This window comes from Aotus nancymaae, unplaced genomic scaffold (genome assembly GCF_030222135.1).
Source record: "Aotus nancymaae isolate 86718 unplaced genomic scaffold, 86718_ANA_hifiasm-v0.15.2.pri h1tg000036l, whole genome shotgun sequence".
Lineage (NCBI taxonomy): Eukaryota > Metazoa > Chordata > Mammalia > Primates > Aotidae > Aotus > Aotus nancymaae.
The window spans coordinates 81,555,431-81,573,183 of NW_026988450.1; the positions used below are offsets into that span (position 1 = coordinate 81,555,431).

A 17,753-nucleotide genomic window follows, 5' to 3' on the forward strand; every position below is an offset into this window, starting at 1 on the left:
GTCCTCTGTTCTCTCTGCATCCCTGTCTGTAAGGGCAGGCACAGAGGTTTCAGTGAGGACTAGATGTTCTTAGCCAATGGTGGAGTCATGAGAGAGTGGAGCCTATATCCCCACATCACCCCTACATCTAGGAAAACCTCCTAATAAACCCCCATACTGAGTTTCTCTCCGAGAAAAAAATGTATTTTCGTTGTCTTAAGCCACCGAGATTTTGCAGGTGTCAGCCAACCTGGCCTTTATATTTGTATTGTATTTTCTTGCTTGTTTATCGCCTGTCTTTTGCTGCTAAAGCAGAACCTCCATGAGGCCAGGCCCTGGCTATTTTTGTCCCTATTGTTGCCTCAGCAACTAACACAGTCTCTGGTGCACAATCAAAGCTTGTTGAATGAACAAATAAATGAATGAATAGACAAAACTGGCTTGACCTCCCTTTCTGTGTTCTATGGAGATCCAAAGCCCACCCCAAGTGTCTGCTCATTTCTAAGGACTTGGGTTCAAGGGCTCAGGGTTCTGGCAGTTTGCCTTTCTTCCTGTTGAATTCATTAATTTTCAGTGTCATCATTCCATCTTTATCCACATTATGATAAGTCGGGCATGAGGCTCCATCCCTTTCTGTGACACGCACACACACACACACACACACACACATACGTTCACAGCAGCCCAAGGCCTTTGTGTGTGTGCAGGGTCCTTGGCTAAAGGTGGAAGGCAGAGGAGAGCCTTCACTCCATAGCTATGTCTGCTCCTGCAACAACCTATTTTTTGAAATGTGTTTTGTATTTATTTACTGAGACAGGGTCTCCCTTTATCACCCAAGCTGGAGTGTAATAACTCCATCACCACTCAGGGCGGCCTCGACCTCTGGACTCAAGCAATTCTTCCACCTCAGCCTCCTGAGTAGCTGGGACCTCAGGTGTGTACCATCACACCTAGCTAATTAACTTTTTTTGGGCGGGAGTGTAGAATCTCACTACGTTGCCCAGGCTGGTCTCAAATTCCTGGGCTTAAGCGATCCTCCTGTCTCGGCCTCCCAAAGTGCTGGAATCCTAGGCATGAACAACTATGCTCAGCAATGACCCATTTTTAAATGTCTAGGGCCACCCCTTATCTCGCCCAGGCCGTTTTCGCTGCCATTCCCTCCAAGTTTTGTTCTAACCGTATGAGAGTTTTCTGGTTCTCCTCTTCTTTTTTGACTCAACAACAGCTGCAACCATATATCCCATCTCACATGCTTTTCCACCATATAACCCTGCCATGCTCCCAACCAGAGTGGTGGTTTCTGCCCTGGCCCTGGACAGCGCAGCCTGTGATGGCTCCACCCAAACAGGGCATGGGGAGAGTAATTATGTTCCCTACAAAGCAGCTGCTGCCTCTTCCATTGGATGCTGCTTTTGGAAACCTGAGCTGAAGGGTGGGAGGTTCGACTCCCTGAGCCACAGTACTGCGAGGAAGTCCTGATCACACAGAGAGGCTGTGTCAGATGCTCTGGTCACCAGCCCTAGATGAGGCCCCATCTGTAACAACTGAAAATGGCTTTTGATGGCCCCGCTGCCTACTGTTGAATCACCCCAATCGGGTGAGTCTTCCCAGCTGAGGTCCCAGACTTCCTGGAAGAGAGAGGAGCCACCCCTGCTGTGCACTGCCCCAATCCCTGACTCAGAACTCATGAGCACAATAAAATTGTTTTACGTCACTAAGTTTTAGGGTCTTTGCTCTACAGCAATACAGCAACAGGAACATCTCTTCCCAGCTCTCTCAGACGCAAAGAAAAAATTCCCTTCATTTGCCTAAACAGAGCTGTGCAGTCGGTTCTTTTGTTGGCTCAGTCCCTGCCCTCAGGGTCTCACATTCTGTCCCAAGTGACTTGCGAAGGTATTTTCCTAAACAAAGCTCAGAGGTGCTCTGATGCCAGCAAGTAAGAAAGCAAAATGTTTTATCTCTGCCAAGTTTTTTAGGACTTGGCACATAAGATGCTTAATGAATGTTGGTTTTGAATTTCCTATTCTTTGAACTCATGGGGATTGGGAAGGTGAGTAGAAGGCTGGAATAGGGAATAATGTGTCAGGATTCCAGAAACATGCATTGGCTCACATTGAACACAGCATCTGTAACAAGTGGGATCTAGCAATCAAAGAGCTTCTACCGAAGGTTTAATAGAGGAAATTTAATCCAGAGAATTAGGTACAATGGTATTGGAAGAACTGAGAAGCCTTTCATGTACGGTTGCCAGACAAAATACAGAATTGCCAGTTAAATTTGCATTTTGAATAAACAATGATTTTTTTCATGAAACTGTATGTCCTGTGTAATATTTGGAAATATGTTTGTTGTTTATCTGAAATGCAAATTCAACTGGGCTTCCTGTGTTTTTATTTGGTAATTTTGGTAACCCTACTCACAAGGAGGACATTGAGACAATCTAGAGGTTAGAATAGCAGGAGGCTTCCTTTGCTGGGGCTGAAGGATGGGGTATTAGCATCCCAGGGTTAGTGGAGCTGGAACCTGACAAGGGCTGCCTGACAGAGGCTGGGACCAGTGAGGAGATGCAGCCACTACAGAGATGCTGCCTGAAGACTAACAAGGGGGAAAAATGCCCAAACTCCTTCCTTTCTCCTGCCCTCTCTACCCTCAGTGCCTCCTATTGGCCAAACCCAGCCACAGGCCATTGACAAGGGGCTTGGAAAATGTAGTTTGCCAAAGTCAGGCCTCTGGGACCCAGGCAGAGCAGGACCAGGGCACAGTGTCCGTCCTGTAGGTGTCACGATATTTACCAAAAATGTGATAGCACCTAAATGTGATATTACCAAAAATGTGATATTGGTAAATACCATAAATACGATAAATACTGTATTACCAAAAATGTGATATCAGATTTCTATAGCCATTTCTTGAGCACTCCCAATATTTGTGGCTGCATATTAAGGAAACTCTATTACTTTCCTCAATCCTTAACCAAATGAGGAAGGTGCTATTTTTTTACCACACTTTCCCACATTTTACAGGTAAGGATATTGAGTCTCAGAGAAATTAAGAAATGTGCCCCAAAGCTGGGCACGGTGGCTCAAGCCTGTAATCCCAGTATTTTGGGAGGCCAAGGCTGGTGGATCACCTTAGATCAGGAGTTCGAGACTAGGCAACCTGATGAAACCCTGTCTCTACTAAAAATATAAAAATTAGCCAGGCATAGTGACAGGTCCCTGTAATCCCAACTACTCAGGAAGCTGAGGCAGGAGAATCACTGGAACCCAGGAATCAGAGGTTGCAGTGAGCTGAGATCGTGCCATTGCACTCCAGTCTGGGTGACAAGAATAAAACTCATTTCACGAACTAAAAATAAAAACAAAAACAAAAGCAATTTGTCCCAAATCCCACATGAAATGTATATGGTGGGATCAGGTCTTTGCTGCACCAGCAGGGGGCGCTTCAGCCTGGTGGGCAGGCCGGGGAAGGGCAGTCAGAACAACGGAAAACATCCATTCATTATAGGCTGCTGAGTCTACAAGACACATTGCCCTGATCCGTGGTGCCCGTGTGCTTTGGCTGATGCTGTACCCGAAATGCCTTCTCAGGCTCTGTCTTCTTAAAGGTGTTACATTCATTGGCTCTTTCTTCCCAGCATTCAAATCACACATGTTGACAGCCAAGTGTGTTAGAAAACAGCAGAGTATAATAGTTAAGAGCTTGAACTCTAGAGTCAGATGTCCGGGTCAAATCCTGGCTCATTTACTAGCTCTATGTCTCTGGACAAGATACTAAAGCTTTCTGGGTCTTTTTGTTTCAATTTTTGAGACGGAGTCTCACTCTGTCCTTCAGGCTGGATTGCAGTCACGTGATCTCAGCTCACAGCAACCTCTGTCTCCCAGGTTCAAGCAATGCCTCAGCCACCTGAGTAGCTAGGATTATGGGCGGCATCAGAACACCTGGCTAACTTTTGTGTTTTTGGTAGAGACGGGGTTTTACCAGTTGGCCAGGCTGGTCTCAAACTCCCGACCTCAAGTGATTCACCCATCTCAGCCTTCCAAAGTGGTAGGATTACAGGCATGAGCCCCCGCTCCTGGCCCTTTCTGGGACTCTTATTCCTCATTTTTTACAGTGGAGCTGGTGATGCCAATGATAGTGTTGACGATGATGGTGATGTTGATGATGTCTATGTGATAGGCAGGCCTGCCATGGGCAGTCACACAGGTTGCTCACCATTCAAGGGTGCCTCTGAGTATATGGGGCAGCCACAGCCCTGCCCATAGATGTGAAGGTTCAGTGAATTCTTCCCTATGAAGCCCTGGCACCTACTCTGCGCCCAGCATATGTTGGCTGTTATATATATATATATTACAGAATAATCCAAGTGCAGAATAATGTGTTAAGCATGGGGACACAAAGCTAAAAGTCCTCATGTGTTGTAACATGGGGAGGTAAGAGGTGGCAGGGGCCACACCTTGTTAGTGTCTTATACTGAGTTCTAACTCAGGCACTGTCGTTAGTTTCAGGGTGGACAGAGGACAGAAGGAACTAGCTCTGGCTGAGAGGTGAGGCCGGCACTCCTACTAGGACCAAGAAGGAGTTGGTCTTGTAGAGAGTGTGGGGAAGGGCGTTAGAGGCCGGGAATAGCCGGGACAAAGGCACGAAGGACAGTAGGTATACAAGAGGAGAGAATGGTGAGATGTGGGGCACAGCAGGGGTAAGATGACAAAAGGTGATGATGTGAGCCACGGAGCTGGGAGAGGCTGGCAAGAGGCAAATATTGTGGATCTCACTAGGACCTCTGGCTTATCTTCAGTGGCAGGAAAGATTTCACAGGTGGGAATTTGCTTGTGCAATGGTAGGGAGAGCAGGAGGGAGCAGGCTGGAAGGAATGACTCTCCCAATTCCTTTCTTTGCCCATGGGTACCAACCCTGTTTTCCTCGTACTCCCTCACTCCCTCGTCCACCCTCATCCTTCACTGTGCCACTGCTTGGACCCCTTGCCCTCAGATAGCACCCAAACCTGCAGGACACTGCATTCTGGAGCTTCCCAGTCCAGCCTGACCCCTTCAAAATGTAGGCGAACTCTATTCTCAACCCTCAGTGCTCTTCTGGGAGCTCAGGAGACCCTGCTAGGTAATTCGCACAAAGGGGTCCCTGGCATCTGGACTTACTGAGCTCCTTCTCATAGATCAGTTTTGCATTTTGATAAATGCCTGCAAAGTCCAGTGAAGGACAGCAGTGTTATTTTGTTGTGAACCTTGGATAAGTAGCTGCATGTCCCTAAATGTGGAGCTGGTGGCCTTTGCTCCCTGGCTCTCTGCAGGAGTCAAAAAGAGCAGATACAATGGTGGACCCTAAAGTGTAAGGGAAAAGTCAGAATCCAAGTCTAAAGCAAAGAACCCCAGGGATCTAGGTGGATCCTCCCCCCACCCCAGGTGGACCCTTCCACGGAAGGCGACTGTCCCAAACTCCCTGACCCGAGCCTTTGGCCTTGCAGGATCTCCTCCATCCCACTGAGGAATATGGGCTCCAAATCTTATAGAGGATCAGAACAAGAAAGGCTTTGGGGGACCATGCTGCCCAAACCCCTTATCTTATAGATGAGAGATCTGGGGTCCGAGGAGAAATGGTGGTCCTGTGGCTTCTCAGTGAGTTGGGATTGATGTGGGAAGGGGTCTCTGAGCTTGACTAGTCCTTTTCGTTTGCACTCAGCTCCAACCCTTCCATTTGGCCATCTACTTATCTATCCAACGTTTTTTTTCTTTTTTTTTTTTTTGAGTCAGAGTCTTGCTCTGTCACCAGGCTGGAGTGCGGTTGCACGATCTCGACTCACTGCAACCTCCACCTCTGGGGTTCAAGTGATTCTCCTGCCTCAGCCTCCTGAGTAGCTGGGATTACAGGCATGTGCCACCATGCCCAGCTAATCTGTGTGTGTGTGTTTAGTAGAGACAGGGTTTTACCATGCTAGCCAGGCTGGTCATGAACCCTCGACCTCAGGTGATCCGCCAGCTTCTGTCTCTCAAAGTGCTGGGATTACAAGCGTGAGCCACGGCACCCGGCCTATCCAAGTGATGCCCTTTTCAATTCAACCATCCCTTACTGAGTACCTACCAGATGCCAGGCACTGCGTCAGGCACTGAGAACACAAAACTACTCACACACCTCTAACTAAGAGCTCCCCATCACAGGAGGTAGACAGAAACAGAGAAACAGTTCTGATCAAATGAGAGCAATAGTGATCCTGGCAGCTTTGGAAGCCTGATAAGGGATAGGAAGAGGTGACCGATGCTTCAGCCAAGGCTGGAATGGGCAGGGGATGATTTTCCAACAGACTGGAAGGCTGCTCCCACCCTGGACAAACTAGTGTAGTAGCAGAATTGAAGGCAATCAGTGGCAGCCACAGCAATGAGCTCAGCAGGGCTGTCGGACAGAGTTCTCGGGGAGAAGAAGTCAGGGCCTTTTCACTACAGCTTGGACTTGATTCTGCAGGGGGTTGGGAGCTCTGGGAAGAATTCGGCCAGAGGGATAACCTGATCAGGCCTGCTTTTCCCAACACTCCCACCCTCACTGTGCCTACGTGCGCCAGGGCAACGAGACTCCCACTGTCTACGCAATCATGGCCCTGAGTGGCCATGCACCCTGCATTTTCCACCTTACTTCGGAAAGTTCAGCGGGTAAAGGGAAGCCACGTTTATATAACAGGAAGCCTGATTTCCAGGACGTGTAATACAATCAAAGCTCTATTTGTGGAACAATTCTATGGGCTCTGATTTCCTTAGAAACTCAGATGAAACCTTCGCCAATGGACAATGCAATGGTTCGGCGTTTCTCTTTCACTATTCCTGTTCCGACCCTCCCTCCCTATTTTCCTCTGCTTCTTTCTCTTGTAAAGGCCTGCTGCTGAGAATGTGTAACCTGTACCCCCTAACCTGGGCTTCTAGAAGAATCCCCACCCATCAAGCACAGGACTGGACAGCTGACCTGAGACTCAACCAAAAGCAGGCTCCTATCTCCCCATCCTCTGGCCGTGGGGCCCAGCGATGGAGATGCTTGGCCCCTACATTCTCCCCAAAAGCCGTAAGGAGGCTGGATTTATCTAAGCTTTCTGCTGTTGCTAGTGCCCCATGAGATTCTGAGCATGTCTTTCAACCACCCTGGGCCTTGGTTCCGACATCCATGAAAAGGGATTATTAACACATACTCTGCCTGCCTCACAGGGCTCATCATTAAATCAGAAAAAATATGAAATTTTAATATAATAGTTATATTCATACTATAATTTGAATCTTATAAGATTCACATTTAATATAATAAATGTGAATATTCATTTATTATATTTAGTTGTTTTTTAAATTGAGGTAAAATGTGTGTAATATACCCTTAGCCATTTGAAAGCAAACGTCTGGTGATATTTAGTACACTTACTATGTGTAATCACTACTTCTATCAAGCTGCAAAATATTTTCATCAACCCCAAACATAAGCCTGTCCCCATTAACCAGTCACTCCTCTTTCTCCCCTACCCACCATATCCTTCCCTCCCCCAACCCTAGCAAACAACAGTCTGCTTTTTGTCTTATGGATTTACAAATAATGGATATTTTATCTAAATGGAATCATACAACATGTAACTTTTCATATCATTACCACTGGCAATGCACAAAGGCTCCAGTTTCTCCACATCCTCACCAACACTTGTTAGTGTTCGCCTTTTTCATCATAGCTATTCTAGTGGGTGTGAAGTGTTACCTCAATGTGGTTTTGATTTGTATTTTCCTAATGACTAATAATGATGAACATCATTTCAACTGCTTATCATCCATTTATATATCTTTTCTGGTGAAATATCTATTCACACACTTTGTCCATTTGAATTGGCTTTTTGTGGTTGAGTGCAAGAGTTCTCTATGTATTCAGGATATTGACCCTTATTAAGTTTATGATTTATAAATATTTTCTCCCATTCTGTAGGTTGGCTTTTTAAAAAAATTATTTATAATACTAGTTGGAAATAATTAAAAAACAGTGTGTAGTAGTAGCTTTCATATTGCCTTACATACTGTTCATTATTTATTTATTTAGGACACTAGCTATGTTCCAGCAACTGTGCTAAAAACTTTACATGCCCTTCCTTTCCTTCCTCCCTCCCTCCCTCTCTCCCTCCTTCTCTTTCTCTCTCTCTTTCTTGCCTTTCTGTCTTTCTTTCTTTTTCTTTTTTTGAGACAGCATCTCACTTTGTCATCCAGGCTGGAGTGCAGTGGGGTGATCATGGCTCACTACAGCCTCAGCCTCCTGGGCTCAAGTGATCCTCCTGCTTCAGCCTCCCAAAACATTCACATGCATTTTATAATTTATTCTGGAGATCAGTCATTGTTACTTTAAAGATGAGGAAACGAAGGACAGAAGGGCTTTGAATGTGTTTTTCGGCCTGCCTGGACATCCTTCTCTGACCTCTTCACTTGGCTAACTACTGCTGTCTTCCCATCTTGTCCAGCCCTTCTGTCTCCTTCCCTCAGCCTGAGCTTCCTCTAGCAGCGAGAGGTGTCTTCTGAGTCCCTGAGGCACCCAGCCCCCTTCCTATCAGGCTTGTTCAATTAATTATAGTCTTCACCCACTAAGCACCCACCAACCGTCCCACTCCCTGACTGCCAGGACCAAGGGCTTCTCTCTGCATTCCCACGTGTAGTGCACAGTGGATGCTGAACCAGGTGTATCTCCTTGATAGAGGTGCTCACTACTGTTAAAGTGGGGATTGGGAAATGTTTCAGTGTGGAGAGTAATGGTTACAGAACAACAAGCCAATAAATACATCCAAAAAATAGATCACCCTTTATGATTGCAACTCGGGTAAAATCCATCTGCATATATGAGGAAGGGGAAGAAGGAACCACCTACTGGGTTTTTATCTCCCCCTCCCTCCATCTTTTTCCTCCCCTCCACTTCCCTCCTCTTCTCTCCTTTTCTCTCTTTCTCTTTCTCTCTCTCTTTGTTTCTCTCTTTCTCTCTCCCTTTCTTTTTTCACAGAGAAAGTGGAATGGCCTTGTATTTCTGTAAAATATTTCAGTTAGAACTTCTGGAGATTTTGGACTCTTTGGGGTCACCCAGGTGGCTAGCAGTGAAGCATCACAGACTGGCCCTCCTTTGAACAATAGAGCTGGCCGCCCTCAGAGTGATCGGGTGCCTACTTCCTACCTGGGGACATTGAACCTTAGGGTGCAGCTAACACATGAACTTGAACTTGGATTTTTCATTTTTCTTTTTCTTTATTTTTTTCATTTCTTTTTCTTTTTTCTTTTCTCTTTCTTTTCTTTTTGAGACAGGGTCTCACTCTGTCACCCAGACTGGAGTGCAGTGGCTTACCACAACCTCCGCCTCCTGGGTTCAAGTGATTCTTCTGCCTCAGCCTCCCAAGTAGCTGGGATTACAGACATGTGCCACCATGCCCAGCTAATTTTTGTATTTTTAGTAGAGATGGGGTTTCATTGTGTTGGCAAGGCTGGTCTCAAACTCCTGACCTCAAATGATCCACCCGCCTTGGCCTCCCAAAGTGCTGGGATTACAGGCATGAGTGACCACGCCAGACCAGGCCTTTCTATTATAAATTGATTCAGTCCAAACCAGTTCAGTTCCTCACACACGCTATGCGCCTGAATCATGCTCTCTCCTCACTTCTGGGGATCCAGGGTGGTCCTGGTTTTGTGGGATCTCCAGGCCATCTGGGGAGATGCATGGCCCCTCCCTTAATCCCAATATGAGTCAGACTGTCTGGAGAGTATGGGGAGTAGAGGCTGGACACTGCACGTGGGGTCCCTAGTCCCAAGTCTGGGTGGTCTCAGGACAGATATTTCACTGCTGGAGCCCATGTTGGCTTAGTTGCTCCTCGTGGGGTGTGGCTTAGCTGAGAGCAAGAATGCGACTACATTTTTTAAAATGTGCACGTTATTTAAATACACATTCAGCTACCACTCCAGGGTTTTTCTTAGTTTTGGTTCTTAAGATTTCCCTGTCGGCCTTACTCTACACCCTTTGGTGGCCCCCAGTTTTCTTGAGATAAAGCCCATTTTTCCTAGAAGACCCAAAAAGACCCGGATCCTGCACCCCTGCTCCCATCACTTGTCACTGCTTCCCTTGTCCTGAAGGTCACTGGAATAATCATCATCTGCCTCGTGACTGTGCCCTACTCTCTCACACACTGGGACTTCACAGAGCTCTTCCCTCTGCCTGGCGCACCCTCTTCCCTCTTCCTTGCTTGGCTAACCCTTATCCTTTGTATCTCAGCCGAATGGCCTCTTTCTCCTGGAAGTCCTCCATGACTTCCCTAGGCAAGCTCAGGCCCTGGGTACCATTTGGTCACTTGTCACACTGTCTTCTCATGGTTGGTTTGGCCATCTCCACTGGGAGAATGCAAGGGTTTTATCAGGGCAGTAACACCCTCCGATGGCTGACACAGTGCTGAGACCAGTGAACTCGGGTGGAATGAATAGATGTGGTCGCTATCCCCAGGTTCTTGAGGGGCATCTGAATCCTCAGGTAAGGGCCAAACCAACTGTCATCTACCCCAGATGCTGCAGCCAAGGCTGAGGAACTCATGCGCAGGGAGGGGGTTGCTGGTTGCAGGAGGCAGGTCCCCTTCTTAGCTGACAGCTCTCCAGCCTCCTGTCCACTGTTCTCAAGCCAATGGGCTCTTGTCCATCCAGTCCATTCACACAGGCCAGAGTTGAGATCACCCGAATGCTGCTGCCTCCACCAGGCCCAGCTCAGGAAGCACGCAGCCCATTTCCTCCTCTGCCTTTTCTGTTGGGGGAATGAAACGCTTGGCAACCTCTGTGGCATCCCACTATCCTGGATTGCCAAGTCCGGTCACATGTGGGCTTCAGAAAGAAGGAGAAGACGCCAGCTCTACCTCCATCCTCCGCTTGTGCTGGAGTTCCCCTATGCCACTGGAAGACACCTGGGCTTCGAGATCCTGCAGACGTGGCCCTGCCACACACTGGCTATGTGAACTTGGGCAGCTATTGAGCCTTCTGAGTCTTGTTCTTTTCATCTGTCATCTCATGAACAATATCATTGCTGCCACGGCCACCTCTGACAACACCACATTCAGTGCTCGCCGTGGACCAAGCACCGGATTTGCATCCGTTCTTTGCTTCATCCTCATGACAACCCTCTGAGTTCCATGGTGTTCCTATTTCTATCACTGAAGGGAAGGAACAGATATCCACGGAGAGCCTACTATGCACTAAGGCAAGGTACTGAGAACCTCACGTGCTGGCACAGGACAGATAAGACAGGAGACTGAAATGGGCTGGAACCCTGGGAGAAGACCAAATGGCATCTTGTGGAGGATGATCTCATAGACCATAGGGATGGACTGAAGGTTGGGGGTTGGTGAGAGAAAGTGGACTCAAGGTGAGTCCCCGTGGCTTAAGCAACTGAGCAATGATGGAGTCTGGCTGGACTGAGATGGGGAGGGTCTGGGCACACTTCCTTCTCCATGTGCCGTGCCGAACCCCTGGTGCCTGTAGGCTTGCTCCATCATGGTCTCATTGTAGGATGAGGCAAGCAGTGTTCTTAGTTGCCATGGAGATAGAGGTGGTTCCTAGAAGCCCCCAGCTCCGTGCTTGGTGGAGCAGGTGCTCACTGGATATTTACAGTTCCTGTGGCTTGGGTATCCCTTCTGGTCCAGGCACGTGCCAGGCTCTGAGGACATCGTGCCAAATGCAAACTGGTCCTGGTCTTCAGGGACCCCAGGCTAAGGTTAGAGATGAATGAGTACAGAGATGACTCTAGCCATGTGATGAGGAAGCTTGGGAGCCTTTAGAAGGCCTCTGTGCTCCTATGGGGAAATCAGGGAAGGCTTCCTGGAGGAAATGACATCGAATCTCGGATCATAAGGTTGGCCAAGCCAAGGAGAATGAGAAGAGCACTTTAGGAAATGCTGATAGCAGACACTGAGTGCTAGAGGTGAAGCGCAACGTGAGCTCTTAGGGACTGTCACATTGCTGATGAGGCCTGTGGAAGGTGGTGAGGAAGAAGATTGGCTGGGACCAGCTCTGGCTCTCTTTGGAGTTTGGTTTTTACTATTTCCTCAGTATTAGCCAAGAAAGTGATGTCTATCAAGATAAGCAAATTCTTGCATACCTACTAAGCATACACACATTGCTTGTAATGAACCCTTTCAATATCCCTTGTATAAGTTTCCTTATCTTGTAGCTAAGAATATAAAGCCTAAGAAAAGATATCAGGACTGACCAGTGATCTGCTGCAAAGCCTGTGTGTCTGCCCATGCCACTGTCCTTTAATACATGGACCGAAGACAGATAAATTCCACTGAAACGTGAGCTTCAAGAGGGCAGAATTTTTGTCTGTTTCGTCACTGCCATATCGCCAACCCTAAAATAGAACCTTGTATACAATCAATCAATATTTGTTGCATGAATGAAGTGCTTTGAGAAGAAATCCCTTATCATCTTTTAAACATTTTTGTATTTGACAAAATTATGTGTATATTTATATACTTTTATTATATTTCTGCATAAATATATGTATATACTTTTATTGTATTTATATATAAACATATATTAACATATGTAATGTATAATTAACATATGCATTACCTCATATCTTTTTGTGTGTGGTGAGAAAAGCTTTTTTGGTGAGAAAAATTAAATTCTCTTAGCAATTTTCAACAATACAATACCGTGTTACTAACTATAGTCAGCATACTGTACAATAGATCTTGTAAACTCATTTCTTCTATTCAACTAAAATTTTGTATTGTTATAAAGGAGCGAGTAAAGAAAGTCAACACCAAGACAAAAGTATGTCAAATTGCAGGGTCTTTATCGCCGGCGATAAAGACTCACGTCTCTCCAACTCGTGGCCCCGAAAGGAGGGTGTCAAGACCTTTTATACCCGCAAAAACCACCTTGGGAGTGAGGGTGAGGGGCAGGGGTGGGGGTGAGGGGCTTCAGACGTTCTGAGGGCTAGTGGATTCTGCAAATCACCTCCTGGGCGGAGATGAGGGTGAGGGGCTCTGGACATTCCGAGGGCCAGGGGACTTTTCACATTCTGATTGTAACTTAAGTGGTTCACAAAAGTCAAGGTTAGCATTTGTTTACACATTGCCTGGGTAGGGCGGAAATTACAGTCCTTAATTACTTATTCACATTTGGGTTATAGAGAGCAGTTTGGAGGTATGGTTGAGGTATGCAGGTTTATGGGGCTTTTTACCGTGTCACGGTATCTTTTGACCAACACCTCTATTCAACCTCACCCCTAGTTTCTGACAACCATTCTACTCTCTGCTTCAATGAGTTCAACTTTTTTAGATTCTGCATATGAGTGAGATCACTTGGTATTTGTTTTTCTGTGGCTGGCTTATTTCACTTACCATAATATCCTCTAGGATTTATCCATATTGTCATAAGTTGCACGAATGCCTTCTTTTTACAGGCTGAGTGGTATTCCATTTTGAATATGTACCACATTTTCTCTGCGTGTTCACCCATCAGTGGACACTTGTTGATTCCATATCTTGGCTTCTGTGAATAGTGCTGAAATAGATATGGAAGTGCAGATATCTCTGTGAGATCCTGAAATACATTCATTGCTTTTGGATATATATGCAGTAGTGGTATTGCTGGATCATATGGTAGTTCTGTTTTTGATTTTTTGAGGAACTGTCTTACTGTTTTCCATAATGGCTCTCCTAATTCACATTCCCACCAAGAGTACGCAAGTCTTGGTCTTTATCTTGATGGAGAAGCCAGTAAAAGTTTCGGCATATGAACCACACAGTCACACAGTAAGTTAAATGAGGGGCCCCAGTGTTTTGCTCCCTTGTAACGAGGCACGGCTTTACCCTTGCCCTGGCTTCCTAGTGCAAAGAGAGTCTTTTCTCATCACTGACATTGGGCTTAGCTATCTTTTCTAGATATCCATTGCTATGTAACAAACTACTCCAAACCTTAGGAGCTCAAAAAATGAACAAACCAAACCAAACCAAAAAACTAATTTACCCAGCTCACAGATTTGCCATTAGGATAGGTCTTGGTGGGCGTGATTCATCTCTGTTCCACATGATCGCAGTCAGAGCAGCTCAACAGGGACTGGAGAATAGTCTTCCAACATGACACCTCGCGTGGTTGGTGAGTTGGTATTGGCCTTGATTCCTGTCGATAAGGCCCTCTCCATGGGGCTGCTGGAGCTTCCTTGCACTGTCATGGCCGGATCTCAAGAGTAAGTGTCCCCAGAAACAGAAGGTAGAAGCTTCCAGACTCTTAAGGCCTGAACCCATAACTGACATAGGCTTCTCTGCCATTTTGTATTAGTTGAAGGAGTCAAAGGAGCTTGTGCAGATTCAAGGGAATCTGAAGGAACACTCTTGATGGGAGGAATGTCAGAGAAGTGGTGGTTATCTTTCATCTGTCTCATCATGTGATTTTCTTCAGCTCATCTGATTTTAGAGGATGTAACACAAAGGCTTAAATGTGCTTTAGCAGTGGGACTTGTCTCCTTGTGCTGCTGACTTCTTTGGATGTTCTGGGCCAAGAGTGATGAGCAGACAAGACACGGGTGCCCCTGCAGGCTGAAGGTAAGTGCAAGTGAGCTAACCCCTGGAGCAGAGCCTTCTCGGGTAACTAGTCTCAGTTTGTTACACAGTATTACCATGGCAAATAGCTGACGGATACAAACAGATTTGGTTTTTAGATAGATTCACTTGTACACTGTGTAGAGAATGGATTGGAACATGGTAAGATAAGCAGCAGAAAAGGGAATTTGTAGTTAGTAGGTTCTTGATATCATCTCATTGGACGATAAGAACCTAAACTAGGGCTGAGGGAAGGGGGTTGGGGAGAAGACAGGGTTTCAGCAAAAGAGATTACAGGAGAATGGACAGAGTCTGGCGATGGGACAGCCATGGAGGGTGAGAGAGAGGGGAGCACCCAGGATAGCGAGCTGGCCTCTGCCTGGCATACTGGGGGGGGCCGGTGTTCCCATAACAGAATCCATGGAGCAAGGGCAAGGGAGCAGGGAAAATGAGGATGGTGGTGTGGGCCTGTGGCTGCTGAGGGCTTTCAGACATTTAAGGGACGCTATTCAAAAGATTATAGATGTGGGGCTTGAGTAAGGAAAGAGAGGAAAGTGGGGAGCTGCGGCACCCATGGCCAGGAGTGTGGTGTGACTGTGGGTTGTAGAAGTGGGCCAAGGATGGAGTCTTGGGGAGTGCAGGGTTGTGGCTGGGGACCTGCAAAGTGCTTGAGAAGGAATCAGATGAGAAAAAGGCAAACGAGGACAGAGGCATGTCCTGGAAGTCACTGGAGGCACCTGGCCATTCCCCTCATTTTCTCTTTTTGGTAAACTCCTATTGTACCCTCAGAACCCAGCTTGGTGTGACCACACTGTCTTCTCTGAGCTGCATGAGCACTCACACTGTTACCTGCAACACTCTTCCGCCTGGGACTGCTCAGTGCTCTTGGCCAAAATAAGCTTCTGGCATCCCTGGTATTCCCTGGACAGGGCTGGCTCCTTGGTGACCAACTAGCTGACTGGGACCACCTCTGAGGTGCCTCTGGAGCAAAGCTGAAAGTCCCTGTCCCTACGACCTTGAGGGGGATGGAGTGTGAATGGTCATTAGCCAGGGCTCACAGCACTTTGGGCACATTTTCTGCGGGAGCTCGATCTCTGCTGGGCTAACACAGCATCGGGTGTCTTGAGGGCGCGTGCAATGGCTGTTTCAGGGATGCTGCAAGGGTGTGGTTTGGAATGCAGGCTTTGAGCCTGCCTGCTGGGTTCACATTTAGGGCGACGGCTGCTCAGCCATCACCCTGGGTGAGGTGGTCCACCTCTCAGAGCACTAGTTTTCTCTTCTGCAAAACGTGCATGTCAGGGAGACTCCCTGTCCCCAGGGTCAAGTGAGAAGCAGATGTGTGACCTCGTGCAAACACCAAGAATGGGCTGGAACACATGAAATACTCAGCAAATGTCAGCTTTCGTTCTGTGTAGGTAGAAGAAACTCCAAAAGGCCTGCTAGTCAATCAACAGGATTTTAATTTGCACACCTACTAAGTGCCTGGCGTTGTGTTAGGTGCTGGACATTCAGAAGGGGAAAATGAACAACGTTTCTACCCTCAGTGAACTTCTTTGTAACTATGCTGAGAAGTGAGCAATTAGGCAAAAAATGTAAGACTGATCGATTTCTTCCAAGCCCTCTAACGTACAGATAGGAAACGGAGGCACCAGAAGCCAGTGTAGGGAAGCAGCCACCTCTCTGCAAGACAACGAATGGCCTGGATTAATTAGCAGAACCCGCTCTCTTTCCATTGTGTCTTCCCTGATGCCCAAATTGCTCTATAGCATCTCCAAAAAGCAGCTCTCCAGCCTTTGCCCGTGCAGCTCTGAGGACAGAGCTCACTTCCCCAGGAGACAGCAGCTTGGCCATCCCGGAGCGTCTGCAGTGGGAACAGGCTTTTGCAGAAGGAACCAGCGGCCACCAAGAACACACCCAGCTCTTCCCCCAGCACACCAGCCTTTCAGACGGCAGGAGGCAGGGACTGAGACTGGGGTGAACAGCCTTGATCTCAGTGTTCCTGTCCCCTGGAGTCCCTGCCGGGGATCTTCCTGGGTCTGTCCATCCCACTGAGCCTGCAGAATGGAGCCCTCGGCCTGTGCCCGCTCAGCACTGACAAGGGAAGCAGCAGGAGCCTCTCACCAGCTGGCTCCAAGGCCAGGCCTGTGCTGTGGAGGAAAAGCATGAGAGGGGCTGGTGAGTGCCCCTCCACTGTTCCAGAGGCTCCCGGCACCTCCCAGTTTCCTTGCAGCCTTGATTGGACAATGTAGCTGGTTCTGGCTCCAGACCTTGCATGAAAGCAATGGGTATCGACTCCATTGGAGAGTTAGGATACAACAAGCCGTCGTGATCTCCTCCTCCCTTTGTGCGTGACCTTGAAGGACATGTGCTGAAGCTGAACCTGGCAATGCCCCAAGATGAAAACAGCTGGGCAGCCTGAACCGCCACAGGCAGGGCTCACGTAGGAGACTGCAATGTCCATCAGACTTTGACCCAGCAATAAAGAAACCTTTGTTGTTCCATTTCAGGTTGTTGGGATTTGGGGGTTTATCAGTATCGTAGCTGCAGCCTTTCTGTCCTGACAGAGACACAATCAGACCTGGTTTTTTATCCTGGTTGGTCAGTCGTGAACTGTGTGGCTACAGGAGAATGACTAACAGTTTCTGTGGCTCAGATCTTCCAGGAGCACACCACCACCGTGTCATTCACGAGGGCTGTCGTGAGGATTCGATGAGAAAATGCGTGTGAAATGCCTGGCACACAGAAAGGACTCAGAAAAGGCTGTCTGCCATCTATACTTAAAATATACCCTGTCACTTTATATCCATTTTAAGAAACTAAGTTTCAAAGAGGTCAGGATTTCCCCACTGGTCACACAGCTGAGAAATCACAGGAGAGTCGAGAAGGGGTGGGAGAGGGAGGCCAAATCGAAGCACCCAGGTCTGCAGGTCTGGGCAGGCAGGAGCGGGGGGCGCTGTGTGGCCCCGGGAAGCCGTGGGATGCTGGTCAGACACTCGCCTTTGCTTGGGCCTTTGACATTTTCCAACTGGACACAGACTTATTCTCTTAGTCTATTTTCTTAGCTGGATGACACAGATACAATCTCCTCATCTGGAAGGTGTTGTCCTTGTTCTATGTAAGATCAAGTTCTTTTCAGTTCTGGCCTTACACGTGGGTGTGTGGCTTTTGCCTTGAGATTTGCAGCTGGTGTCTGGGT

General features: G+C 47.5%; 1 protein-coding gene across 11 annotated transcripts in view; it reads right to left on the reverse strand.

The window, feature by feature from the left end:
* Positions 1 to 17,753, reverse strand: part of ST3GAL1 (ST3 beta-galactoside alpha-2,3-sialyltransferase 1) — a 166,671-nt gene that overhangs the window by 34,389 nt on the left and 114,529 nt on the right. For 10 of the 11 annotated variants that reach the window (XM_064384620.1, XM_064384621.1, XM_064384618.1 and 7 more), the window contains one exon: positions 13,358 to 13,520. In XM_064384620.1, the coding sequence (XP_064240690.1) occupies positions 13,358 to 13,520 (163 nt within the window). Of the gene's footprint in view, positions 1 to 12,322; positions 12,358 to 13,357; positions 13,521 to 17,753 lie in introns of those variants that run through there. The other variant, XM_064384622.1, reaches the window with a different exon arrangement.